Here is a 12,993-nt window from a genome sequence, read left to right on the forward strand (position 1 = left end):
GATAATTATTATTATTAAGAGTGTTCTGTGCGGTGGAGTTGGTCCTCCGGTATCCCAGAATGCGTCAGTGTCCGCGCTGGTAAGCCGCGCATGCGCAATCGCTCGGTCTCTTTTGGACCCGCAGCTCTTCTGCTACAATGGTGAGCGTTTCGTCCCGAGAGGCGAATCTTCTCTAATCTCCTCTTTCTCCTTCAAAAAACCTCACTTTTCTGGTTAGTCGATGTTCGGATGAGGGCATTAAGCATCATCGGTGCTGTATTTGTTCACACACGCGATGAGATCGACTTTAAACGTCATTATTGTGCTCGTTCCTGTCAGAGTCAGAACACTGAGTTAAACCGCGTCTTTTACCCCGTGATCAGCTGTTTTCGACAGTAATAACACCGTTCATGGACCGCATTTTTCCTTCAGTAAACTCCTAATGTGCTGATTAATCTAATTGTCATCCGTTAATGATTTCAAATTAACGTAACGTTTCATGACAAGAAATGTAACGTAAGTTAGTATCGTGATCCGTTACATCACGCGTTAAATAAGATAATCTTGTACATTCGGAAATAAAAGCACAAAGAGTGAGAAAAAAAGAAAGTTTTTGAAATCAAGTGCATTGAACATTACATGACGTAAAGGTTTCCCAAACTGTTTTTTTTTATTAATAAAAAAAATGCTTTTTTAAAATAACTAAGATCAATTAAATTAAAACGCATTTAATTTAAAAGAAATCACAATTAAGACTGTTTTTCTCTCAGCTCTGAGTTTATATCTCAATTTGGTATTATTATTATTATTATTATTATTATTTTAAACGATGATATGTAAAAGTTGATAGCCTGAATGCACTGTAAGTCTCTTTGGATAAAAGCGTCTGTTAAATGCATAAATTTATATATTTTTGTTATTTTTCACTTTTGAACTCCAAATGCCAGGGGGTAAAAACTCAAGTTGTGAGATCTTGACTTGTATTTAACTAGAGAATCATGTTTCTGCCACAGAATGAAAAAAGGAATGGCAATTTATCTCACAATTCAGACTTCTTTTTTTCGCAATTCTCAAAGTTGTGAGGAGAAAAGTTACGACTTTCTACCTATTGAAGCTTTTTTCTGTCACCGAATGAAATAAGTGTTACATTTTACAACAAGGTTCTATTAGTTAATTAACATGAACAATACATTTATTACAGTATTTATTAATCTTACATCGTCACTTCACCGTGCATTAACTATCAAGCATTTTAATATTGCATTAGTAAAAGTTAACATGAAACAAGTTTAATAATTGCGAAAGATGTGGTGTTCACGTTAGCGGAAGAAGTTAGGGTTTTTCGCTATTGAGAAAAAATAATTGCAACTCAGTCTCTGTGTTTTGAGACCTTTTTTTCAATTCACAAATTGAAAATACTTTTATTTTTCTCCATTATAGTTATGGAAACTTATTTCTGTCATGTTGGAATCAAACTAATAGAAGTTATCATTCTCTCACAATTCCCTTTCGATTCAGTTTCTATCTTATAATTACGAGAAAAATAAAAGTCTGAGTTTTTATTTTATATGCTGTGTTGTAAATAAGCTTCCATGATGCACATGACTTGTTAAAAGTGCTCATCTCTCTTATTAAGAAACACTCTGGATTTATTGAAATGTTTGGTTTTCCCGCTCAGGCCAAGCGCACCAAGAAGGTGGGGATTGTGGGGAAGTATGGCACGCGTTACGGAGCGTCGCTGAGGAAGATGGTGAAGAAGATCGAGATCAGCCAGCACGCCAAATACACCTGCTCCTTCTGCGGCAAGGTGAGACACACACACACACACACACACACACACACAGGCTTGGATGAGGAGACGAGTGTTCTGTGAGGCTCAGGTTTCTGTCTCTCTCTGTCCAGACCAAGATGAAGAGGAAGGCTGTAGGGATCTGGCACTGTGGCTCCTGCATGAAGACCGTAGCTGGAGGCGCCTGGACGTACAAGTGAGACCGAACCCCGTGATTCATTAACGAGAGCTCCGTCTAATTAATGATGGTCTAATGTGTGCGTTCTGTCCCGCAGCACCACGTCAGCCGTCACGGTCAAATCTGCCATCAAGCGTCTGAGGGAGCTGAAGGACCAGTAGACCGTGTGTTCACATCACCCTGCGGCTCGCTGGAACATCCCATAATAATAAACCTGAGTCTTGAGCCGGATCTTTGCTTCTGTCTTCTTTCATGATCGACCAGTCGAGCTCGAGTGTGCTTTAGCTGTCAGAACTCGGATCACATGATCACGGAATGGGAATCAGCTGGGAAGTTTAATTCCAGTTTCAGGACTGGGGCCTGTACCATGAAGCTGGATTAGGTGGCTAGCCCAGCTATGTTTCAGCTTAGTTTCCGCCAACCCTGGGTTTTAGGTACTATGAAAGTAGCTCGGCTTTAATCGGTGTTCGTTGCAATGGTATCTTACGCTGCACGGCTAACCTGCTCCGGGGCAGATTATGTTCAGGATTCAAGATCTCAGACTGAAGGTGAACCAATCAGATGTGAGAGAAGTGACACATGTCTGACACAAAGTCACTCCAGTTTATCTTGCTCCAAATTAAAGGTCACTTATGCTTAAAAAAAAAAAAATTGAAGTCTGGCTTTAATGATGATCACAGAGTCATTTTATGATTTATATAATTGTTGTGATTCAAATTATTATTTATCTCTTAAACACAAGCAATTTTAGTTTAACAGTTATTATAAATTATTTTAAATATTAATGTATACAGATCATGTAATATAAATAAGCTGTAGTGTCTAAAGATTGCACTATTTTAAAAATTACAAATCTGACCTTACATGTTCTAGTCTCTATCATTATATATTTTCAAATGTATAAACTAAGTAACAAATTCCACTTGTGACTACACTGATGGAGCAAGATCATTTATTTTATTAGTCCTCCTTCATTTTTCATATGACATTTAAATTTGTCATATTCTTCAGTCTCTTAATCTTTAGCAAAACCTTTAACCTTTAGTGTTGAATCTCACTGGGTCTCTCACGAGAAGTAAATCAAACTTGCATTGTGTTGCAAGGCTCGTGATTGGCTGTTCGCCGGTGATGTCACACATTCATGCGCACGAGCTCCACAAACTCAGGATCAAAGCGTTGACAAAGAAAGTTGATGAACAGCATCATGGTACCAACAAATCCGGATTGGAAAGGTTTGGTTATTTTCTGTAACTCTGAATTTGTTCAGCTCTCATCATGGTACAGGCCCCTGGAGAATTGTATATAACCAGTTGAGTTTCCATAACCTTTATTTACATATTTAATTATGTGTGTGTGCAAAAGTCTTAGAATGTTAGTATTTCCACCAACAAAAAATGGTTTTCAGTCCATTATCTCAGTTTATTTTGCCATTAATTGTAATAATTTGTATGAACAGCAATCTGAGATCAGCTTCAACTCATAACAAAAATCACACATTTTTGTCATGGAAGCTAGCTGAATAAAAGTATATTTTTATTATTATTTTAAAATGTAATTTATTTTTTAAAGACTTTTTTGTCATTTTATTATATGCATGTGTGTGTGTATATAGTTTCTATTTTATGTTCGTGCATCAAGTTAAACTAAATTAAAAACTAGAAATGTAGCCTTGGCAACTTAAAATAGTTGTACATTTTTGTTAGATTTTATTTCAGTTTACGTTTATTTTATTTCAAGCAAAAAAAAAATATTTTATGAATTTAGGTTTAGTAAATTATCATCACTCAAGGCCAGAGTGCATTTGATTCAGGATGAAGCTGATCGAATGAACCGAGTCAATTGAGCGAGTCATTCACACGAACGCGATTGTGTGCACCTTCCTTAAATATATATATATATATATAACTTTATTAACTTTTAAAAAGTAAATAAATTAATACATTGTATTTTTTACAAATTACAATTTTAGCTCTCGACAGATGACTATGGCTATGAGTTTATCATGATTCCTAATTGATTTTATAGTCTCAAGCAATCATAAATCATGCAAATTAAGCAGTTTTACTATGAAACCATGGTTTATTTTTTTGTCGAATAAATTATATTGGCTATGTCATCTATGACAAAAAAGCTGGCTAAAAATGAAAGTTTAAGTGAATATTTGAATGAAATGTTTGGCCAATAAACTAAAGGATTTGATTCACATGTAACAGTAACAGCAGAAACTACCCCTCGGATCCCTTTGCAGGTATTTGTAATATCATCTTGTTTATTTTGTATAAGCCTTCATTAAATTTAAATACAAAAAGTACATCTGAAATTATTTCCGACATTTAAACTCGCTATTGTCAACTGTCCAGTCAGTAATCTTTCCCATGATTGTGGTTGCATGAATTTTTAATTTTCCTAAGCTGTAATTCAAAACCGTCAGAATTAAAACAAAAAGCTCTTGAAATATTTCAGTTTGTGAGCAATGAATCTAGAATATAAGAAATGTGCTTTTTAAAATTAAATTACCAAAAAAGTTTCTTTTCCATGATATTCTAATTTTTTGAGCTGGTGTTATGGAGCTTTTGAAACTCCGAGTCAATTAAACAAATGATTCACTGTTCGAAGTGCTCCAATCGGATCGCGAATCATTTGATTTAGTTCGAATCTTTTTTCTGAGTTCTTTTTAACCTTAAAAGAAACATGAAACTATTAAGTCAGTACAGTTATAAAAACAAAACAAATAAAAAGAAAGTATACACAAATAAAAATAGCTTAAAATGAACCATGGTATTTTTATATAAAAAAATTGTTTTTTGGTATAACTATAGTTTCCAGACATATTTTTAAGGGTGTTGAACGCGTAGTGGGCGGGGCCAGTGCGGATGACGTCACCGCGCGTCTCCTGCTTTGTGCGTCACAGCTGCGACAAACGCGGCTCTTCCGTTCGGCCTGCAGACGCGTAGCGACGCGCTTTCATATTTCAAGTCCTTATTTACATCGAAAATCTGTAATAATTATGGCCGCCGCCGCAGCTCCCGTGAGGAAGAGGCTCTTGAAGGAGGAAGACATGACGAAAATCGAGTTTGAGACGAGCGAAGAGGTGGATGTGACGCCGACGTTCGACACGATGGGCCTGAGGGAAGATCTGCTGCGCGGGATCTACGCGTACGGTACTAACTCTTAATCAGCGTTCATTTCGGCTCAAATCACCTCATAGAGCCCTATATGTGCTACATCAGGAGATCGGTACCACAAACCGGTACATTGATCGGTGTCCGCCCGTGTTTATCATGTTTGGAGACTGTAACTTACATTGTTTACTGTGTAAACTCAACACTCACACTGGTGTAATTCAGTCATCGATCAGGGTTTTTATACATAAACTCTTTTTTATTTTATTTTTTTTATTTATTCTGTGTGTTTTTGAAAAAGAGATAAGAATGTTCTTATTGTATTTTTAATTGTTTTTATTTTATTTAATATTGTTTTTGTTCTAATGTTATTATTTTTTGATTAATTGTTTACACTTAATCTGTGTGTTTATGAAAAAAGATATCAGAGTTTACTTAAATTTATTTATTGTTTTTTCTTTTTTAATTTTTATTTTATATTGTTTTTGTTTTAATTGTATTATTTTTAATATTTTTTTTTACATTTATATTATTTATTTGTTGTTTTAGATTGTTTATTATTTTTTATTTGATATGTGTTTGTGACAAAGCGATCAGAATTTTCTTATTTTTATTTAATCGATTTTTTTTTTTTTTTTTACATTTTTACTCTTTATTATATATTTTTTATTTTTTTTTAAATCTGTGTGCCATTATGAAAAAGAGAATCGTTATGATTAAATTGTAATTTGTTTTTGTTTTTTGTCTCATTGATATATTACATTTTAAATCAAATTAAATGCATGTATTTAACAGATGCTTTTATCCAAAGCGACTTACTTATTATTATTACTTATTCAGACTATCAATTTTTACATATCATGTGTTCCCGGGGAATCGAACCCCCAACCGTTCCGTTCACTAACACACCTCTATGTAAATGCCATTAATGTTTGTTTAAATGCTGATGTTGTTTACTGCGTTCAGGTTTTGAGAAACCATCAGCCATCCAGCAGCGAGCGATCAAACAGATCATCAAGGGCCGAGACGTCATCGCTCAGTGAGTCCCGCAGTGCACAACTGATAGAAACGTGCCGTAAACACCGGTTTGTGTTCTGTTCTGTGCTTTAATGGTCTTGTTTGTTCTCCAGGTCACAGTCTGGAACCGGTAAAACAGCCACGTTCTGTATCTCAGTGCTGCAGTGTTTGGATATCCAGGTGTGTTTAAGTGTGAATGTGAAAATGTTAAATTAGATTTTATTTTAATATTTTCTGTTTCCATTTGAATTTTACGATTTAAGCTCATTTTTTAGCACCAATAATCCTGTTTCGTCCTCTGTCTCCAGGTTCGAGAGACTCAAGCGCTGATCCTGGCTCCGACCAGAGAGTTAGCCGGACAGATCCAGAAGGTGAAACACAAGCAGTCGCACGTCTGTTCCCGGGCTCCTGACCCCCTGTGTCTCACGTGATGTCACTTCCTCTGTCCTGCAGGTGCTGCTGGCGCTGGGCGACTACATGAACGTTCAGTGTCACACCTGCATCGGAGGCACAAACGTGGGCGAGGACATCAGGAAGCTGGACTACGGTCAGCACGTGGTGGCTGGGACGCCCGGCCGAGTGTTCGGTGAGTCCGTCTCTTCTGAGCGTTACTCTGGATCCTGAACGGATGATGATGTAATCGCTCTCTTGCTCTGTCAGATATGATCCGCAGGAGGAGTTTGAGGACTCGTGCTATTAAGATGCTGGTGCTGGATGAAGCAGACGAGATGCTCAACAAAGGTGAAGCGTCATCACACACTTCTGAGTGCGTGAGATCGTGTGTGTTCTCCTCTCATGTCCCTGTGTTGTGTTTGTGCAGGTTTTAAGGAGCAGATCTACGATGTGTACAGATACCTGCCTCCTGCCACTCAGGTGTGTCTCATCAGCGCCACGCTGCCTCACGAGATCCTGGAGATGACCAACAAGTTCATGACCGACCCCATCCGCATCCTGGTCAAACGGTGAGCGCACCCTTCGAGGCCTGGTGCATCATATAGAGCTGTGCACAAATATGAGAGATGTTGAGATCTCGTGTGTGTGTGTGTGTGTGTGTGTGTGTGTGTGTGTGTGTGTGTGTGTGCAGTGATGAGTTGACTCTGGAGGGGATTAAGCAGTTTTTCGTGGCTGTGGAGCGAGAGGAGTGGAAGTTCGACACGCTGTGTGACCTTTACGACACGCTGACCATCACACAGGCCGTCATCTTCTGCAACACCAAGCGCAAGGTCAGTCACGCTAGAGATGTTTGCCAACTACAGCGGTCAGGACGGTTAACTAGTTGTCTAACAACTAACTAGTTAAGAGCTAACTATGCCAAATGCATTAAATCTTCAAATCACTGCAGTATTTGCATTATATGTGACTTATGTTTTAAATGGGTTACAGAACTACACTAGCAGTCAAGTCTGGAGTCAAGATTTCTTTCAGAATGAAATAAAAAATGCAGTAAAAACAGTGAAATATTATTCTAGTGTACATCATCAGTTTTCTGTGTGAATCTGTGTTAAAGTGTAATGTATTTCTGTATTTTCAGCATCATTCCTCCAGTCTTCAGTGTCACATGATCTTCAGAAATCAGAATAATATGATGATTTACTGCTCAAGAAACATTTCTGATTATTATCAATGAAAACGCAATATTTTTATGCTACTCTTCTGTTCAAAAGTTTAGGGTAAAAAAAAAGGTTGCATTAAATTGACAAAAACATTTATAATGTTACAAAATAAAAGCTGTTCTTTTGAACTTTCTATACATCAAAGAAACCTGAAAATTTAAATGTATCACAGTTTCCACAGAAATATTGTTCAGCACACCTGTGTTCAACACTGATAATAATCAGAAATGTTTCTTGAGCAGTAAATCATCATCATTCTGAAGATCATGTGACCAGCCGTGTAATTATTAGATGATCTGTGTTGTCAGGTGGACTGGCTGACGGAGAAGATGCGGGAGGCTAACTTCACCGTGTCGTCGATGCACGGAGACATGCCACAGAAAGAGCGAGAGTCCATCATGAAGGAGTTCAGATCCGGAGCCAGGTGAACTCTCAAATCAATGCTTGATCATAACTGAAGCTCCGCCCCTCATACCCTTTATAGAGCCACACCCACATCTCAACATCCAATCAAAACTCACACACAGACCCAAGCTCCGCCCCCACATGTATTCTTGTATTGCTAATCCATCAGAACACACTAGTCATGATTCCTGAGTGTAATCAGTGTTTGTGATCCTGTAGTCGAGTGCTGATCTCCACAGACGTCTGGGCCAGAGGACTGGATGTGCCTCAGGTGTCTCTCATCATTAACTACGACCTGCCCAACAACAGAGAGCTGTACATCCACAGGTACCACACACACACACACACACACACACACACACACACACACACACACACACACACACACCTCGGACTCGACGTGTGTGAGAAAACACCTCAAACACAGAGCGGAGTTATTACCGTTAACTAGAAATAAAACCATGAAAACATTGTTGCTTGAAATAAACCTTACCTAACCATTATAACTTTATATAATACATTATCATGTAAAAAATTACAAAATAATTTAGACCGTATAGACATAAAGTCAAAGCAGTTACTAAAATAAAAATAGAAATGTATATAAAAAAATATTTTAGCTTGTTGACAAGGCAGCATTTTTCATTTTCTTTTAGGGTAATTTCATACAATAAAATATACAAAAATAAATTTAGGTTGTATAGACATTTAAAAATAAAAACAAAAATAATAAAGTGACAAAAACGCACTAAAACTACTAAAAACTAAAAAAGTACTAAAACTTCAGTTAAAAATAAAATGGAAATATTTGTAAAATGTTTAACTTAATTTAGCTAAATGTCAAGGCAGCATTTTTTCATTTTATTTTAGTTTAACTTTATAAAATAAAATATTATTTAAGACTGTATGGATATTAAAAATCATAAAAATGACAAAGCAATTACTAAAACTTCAATAAAAAAAAATGGAAATGTGTATATACAAAATAAATTATTTTAGCAAAATGCCAAGGCAGCATTTTTTCATTTTCTTTTATTTTAACATTATATAAAAAAAAAATAAGACTGCATATAGACATTTAAAAAAACAACAACAACCATCAATTACTAAAACTTTTTACTTAAAAATGGAAAATATAGCAAAGATTTCAAACTATTAAAATAAACAATATTTACATTATATTTGGTGATTAAACTATGATGGAAAATGTTTCTTGATTATCATCTCACGACTGAAACGAGACGATGATGTCTTGTTGCTCTACTTGTTAGAAAAAGGTGTTGATTTAAAGGTCAGAAGCTAAGTTAACTTTATAATTGTTTATGTAATTGACACTTCCTTTTTTTAATTAAAAACTAACGATATCCACAAAAATCCAATATGGTGCATCCCTAATTATTGACATTAAAAGATGACTTAAACGTATTTAAAAAATAAGTATGTTACCAAAATCTCTTATTTTTGTCAATAAAAAAAAGACAAAAGATGAACTGCTGTACTGAGGTTTTTATCTGTTAGTAGTTATTTGTGGCTAGTTTTCCTCATGTAGACGTTTCTAAGTCTTTGATGTTGATTGACACGAGAGCTTCTAATGACTCGGCGCTCCAGATGAATGTAACGAGTGTTCCCTCGTCAGGATTGGTCGATCGGGTCGTTACGGCAGGAAGGGCGTGGCCATCAACTTTGTGAAGAACGATGACATCCGAATCCTGCGTGACATTGAGCAGTATTACTCCACACAGATCGACGAGATGCCCATGAACGGTGAGACACACACACACACACACACACACATGTCTGAGCGAGACGCCTCGTCACACACGACTGACTCTCACACTCTTGTGTTTCAGTGGCCGACCTGATCTGAGCCAATCCACGACACATCTGCAGCTTTTATTTCTTGTGACTTTCTTTATTTTTTATTCGGGTGTTGCAGCATGTTGTGTTCTGAGCAGCTTTTGTAAATAAAGATGTTTGTCTCAATCTCTGGTGTGATCTGTGTCTTCTGTGAATGCTGACTGCTGCATATTCTTCATATCTGTAGCTTACATCTTTATTCATGCTTTTACCCAGACACTTGTCTTCTAGTCAGTGTTTCTACTCTTGTGTTTGCCGACTCTGTGCCGTTAAGAAAGATTAGGTTTCATTAAGTGTTTGTTCATTCAGTGTTTCTGGCGTCTCGAGGTGACCAAACACTCGCTGACCTCGTCGTCACGTCCTTCCTTTGTGTTAAAGGAGGCTCTTGAGGCTTGTGTCCAGCTCGGCTCTCAATCCTCTTAGCAGGTTATTTCCGGCTCATTGAGTGATGGAGACTGACCTGGACATCCACAGTCAGACTCTGACCACAGGCTCAGTCCATCACTATTTAAACAAGCTCATTTAGACTTGTCTCACAAATCACATCCTACCATTTTTACCTTTTTTCTTCTCAGAATTCTGTGTGTACATATTGCAAGTAAAATTTTTGCAAAATAATTTGTATTTATCTCCCCAGAATTCTGAGTTTACATCTTGCCATTTTTATTTTATAACTTTTTTTGGTTACCTCTTGCAATTTTTTTTTTGTTACATATTGCAATATATTTTTTATTTTTATTTTTTTACATCATGCAATTTTTTTTATTACTTTTTTTTTTGTTCAATCTTGCAATTGTTTTTAAATAAAATATATTTTTTGATTTTCATCTTGCAATTTTTTTTTCCTTTTTAATTTTTGGAGTTCACATCTGCAATTCATCTTTCTTTTCAGAATCCAGACTTTACTTTCAATTCAGTTTTTTGTTTAAAAAATAAACAATTGTAACTTTCATGTTATTTTCTTTTCTAAATTAATTAAACAAGTTTATTGAACCTTTACACAAAATAATAAAAATAATTGAAAGTTGCGCAACTGTTAAGTATTGCATAATTTATGGATTTGTATACAGGTCCTTCTCAAAAAATTAGCATATTGTGATAAAGTTAATTATTTTCCATAATGTAATGATAAAAATTTAACTTTCATATATTTTAGATTCATTGCACACCAACTGAAATATTTCGGGTCTTTTATTGTTTTAATACTGATGATTTTGGCATACAGCTCATGAAAACCCAAAATTCATCTCAAAAAATTTCATCCGACCAATAAAAGAAAAGGCCGATTGAGCACAGTAATACCATGGTCAGTAAACCATTTACCAGTGGTTTTGGCACTGTGAGCAGGTGCCAGGTCGTGCTGAAAAACTAAATCTTCATCTCCATAAAGCTTTTCAGCAGATGGAAGCATGAAGTGCTCCAAAATCCCCTGATAACTAGCTGCATTGACCCTGCCCTTGAGAAAACACAGTGGACCAACACCAGCAGCTGACATGGCACCCCAGACCATCACTGACTGTGGGTACTTGACACTGGACTTCAGGCATTTTGGCATTTCCTTCTCCCCAGTTTTCCTCCAGACTCTAGCACCTTGATTTCCGAATGACATGCAAAATTAGCTTTCATCCGAAAAAAGTACTTTGGACCACTGAGCAACAGTCCAGTGCTGCTTCTCTGTAGCCCATTTCCTGCACACGCCTGTGCACGGTGGCTCTGGATGTTTCTACTCCAGACTCAGTCCACTTCTGCAAGTCGCCCAAGGTCTGGAATCGGTCCTTCTCCACAATCCTCCTCAGGGTCCAGTCACCTCTTCTCGTTGTGCAGCTTTTTTTGCCACACTTTTCCCTTCCCACAGACTTCCCAGTAAGGTGCCTTGATACAGCACTCTGGGAACAGCCTATTCGTTCAGAAATTTCTTTCTGTGTCTTACCCTCTCGCTTGAGGGGGTCAATGATGGCCTTCTGGACAGCAGTCAGGTCAGTCTTACCCATGATTGCTGTTTTGAGTAATGAACCAGGCTGGGAGTTTATAAAAGCCTCAGGAATCTTTTGCAGGTGTTTAGAGTTAATAAGTTGATTCAGATGATTAGGTTAATAGCTCGTTTAGAGAACCTTTTCATGATATGCTAATGTTTTTTTTGGGTTTTCATGAGCTGTATGCCAAAATCATCAGTATTAAAACAATAAAAGACCTGAAATAGTTCAGTTGGTGTGCAATGAATCTAAAATATATGAAAGTTTAATTTTATAATTACATTATGGAAAAAAATGAACTTTTTCACAATATGCTAATTTTTTGAGAAGGACCTGTAGTCTGCTTAAGTGAAAATATGAAAGAAAAATCATCTCGGTTTCATTCAGATCCTGAGGATCAGATTTGAGACTCTAAAACATGATTGATGGAGAATCAAGTAAAGCTGAGCTGCTTCAGTCCAGGAAGAGTTCATCTGGAGATATTACTGACCTCACTCTGACCTTTACTGGATCACAGTCAGACGAGATCTGACACGAGGAGATGATGTTCAGGCCGTGTGAGGAGCTGAAGCAGTGATGCATCTCTCTCACAGACACACGTGAGTCTGCATTACTGCTCTTTCACACGGACAGACATTTACTGAGCACACATCCTACAAGCTGTTATCTTCACACGTCTCGGCTCGGTTGATTGTGCACGTCACACAGACAGCTGCTTTATATAATGATACTGTCCTGAATGTCGTTTCAGTTTAACAACCCAGAGCACATGCTTTCATGCGTGTCAGAAACGAGTGAATCACAGGCTGGGTCGCACAGAAACCGGTTTCTTCCACCGCATTAAAAAAGAAAGGTAACTGACTTCGTCTCACAATTCAGAGAGAGATATTCTCAGAAGAAAAGTCAGAACTGAGATATAAACTTGAAAAAAAGGTAAAATCAGTTTTTATTTTATTCTGTGGCTGAAAACAAACTGAAAATAGAATTGTGAGAAAAACTTGAAATTGTGGGGGAAAAAAGTTTGTGCGATTATGAGAAAAATGTCACAATTACACTTTTA

The 12,993-nt window shown here is 36.9% G+C and overlaps 2 protein-coding genes across 2 annotated transcripts; both read left to right on the plus strand.

Annotated features, from left to right (window-relative positions):
• Positions 1-28: 28 nt before the first annotated feature.
• Positions 29-2,177, plus strand: LOC113055574 (60S ribosomal protein L37a). The gene is made up of 4 exons (XM_026221974.1): positions 29-140; positions 1,658-1,786; positions 1,882-1,964; positions 2,044-2,177. Exons 1-4 carry the CDS (start codon positions 138-140, stop codon positions 2,105-2,107), a joined length of 279 nt encoding a protein of 92 aa, XP_026077759.1. The 5' UTR covers positions 29-137; the 3' UTR covers positions 2,108-2,177.
• Positions 2,178-4,842: 2,665 nt separating this feature from the next.
• Positions 4,843-10,086, plus strand: LOC113055575 (eukaryotic initiation factor 4A-III-like). The gene is made up of 12 exons (XM_026221975.1): positions 4,843-5,107; positions 6,035-6,107; positions 6,199-6,265; positions 6,394-6,456; positions 6,539-6,671; positions 6,746-6,826; positions 6,906-7,047; positions 7,170-7,308; positions 8,007-8,122; positions 8,323-8,430; positions 9,740-9,867; positions 9,954-10,086. The coding sequence occupies exons 1-12, from the start codon at positions 4,954-4,956 to the stop codon at positions 9,968-9,970; spliced, it is 1,221 nt and encodes a 406-aa protein (XP_026077760.1). The 5' UTR covers positions 4,843-4,953; the 3' UTR covers positions 9,971-10,086.
• Positions 10,087-12,993: the final 2,907 nt, after the last annotated feature.

Source organism: Carassius auratus, chromosome 36, assembly GCF_003368295.1.
Source record: "Carassius auratus strain Wakin chromosome 36, ASM336829v1, whole genome shotgun sequence".
Taxonomy (NCBI): Eukaryota; Metazoa; Chordata; class Actinopteri; order Cypriniformes; family Cyprinidae; genus Carassius; species Carassius auratus.

Bases quoted from the DNA above. Each gene is read 5' to 3' on its own strand.
- LOC113055575 (XM_026221975.1), top strand. From the start codon at position 4,954: ATGGCCGCCGCCGCAGCTCCCGTGAGGAAGAGGCTCTTGAAGGAGGAA. The intron at 6,266-6,393 runs GTGTGTTTAAGT...CTCTGTCTCCAG, and splicing joins TGCAGTGTTTGGATATCCAG to GTTCGAGAGACTCAAGCGCT. The intron at 8,431-9,739 runs GTACCACACACA...TTCCCTCGTCAG, and splicing joins AGAGAGCTGTACATCCACAG to GATTGGTCGATCGGGTCGTT.
- LOC113055574 (XM_026221974.1), top strand. The intron at 1,787-1,881 runs GTGAGACACACA...CTCTCTGTCCAG, and splicing joins CCTGCTCCTTCTGCGGCAAG to ACCAAGATGAAGAGGAAGGC. The intron at 1,965-2,043 runs GTGAGACCGAAC...TCTGTCCCGCAG, and splicing joins GGAGGCGCCTGGACGTACAA to CACCACGTCAGCCGTCACGG.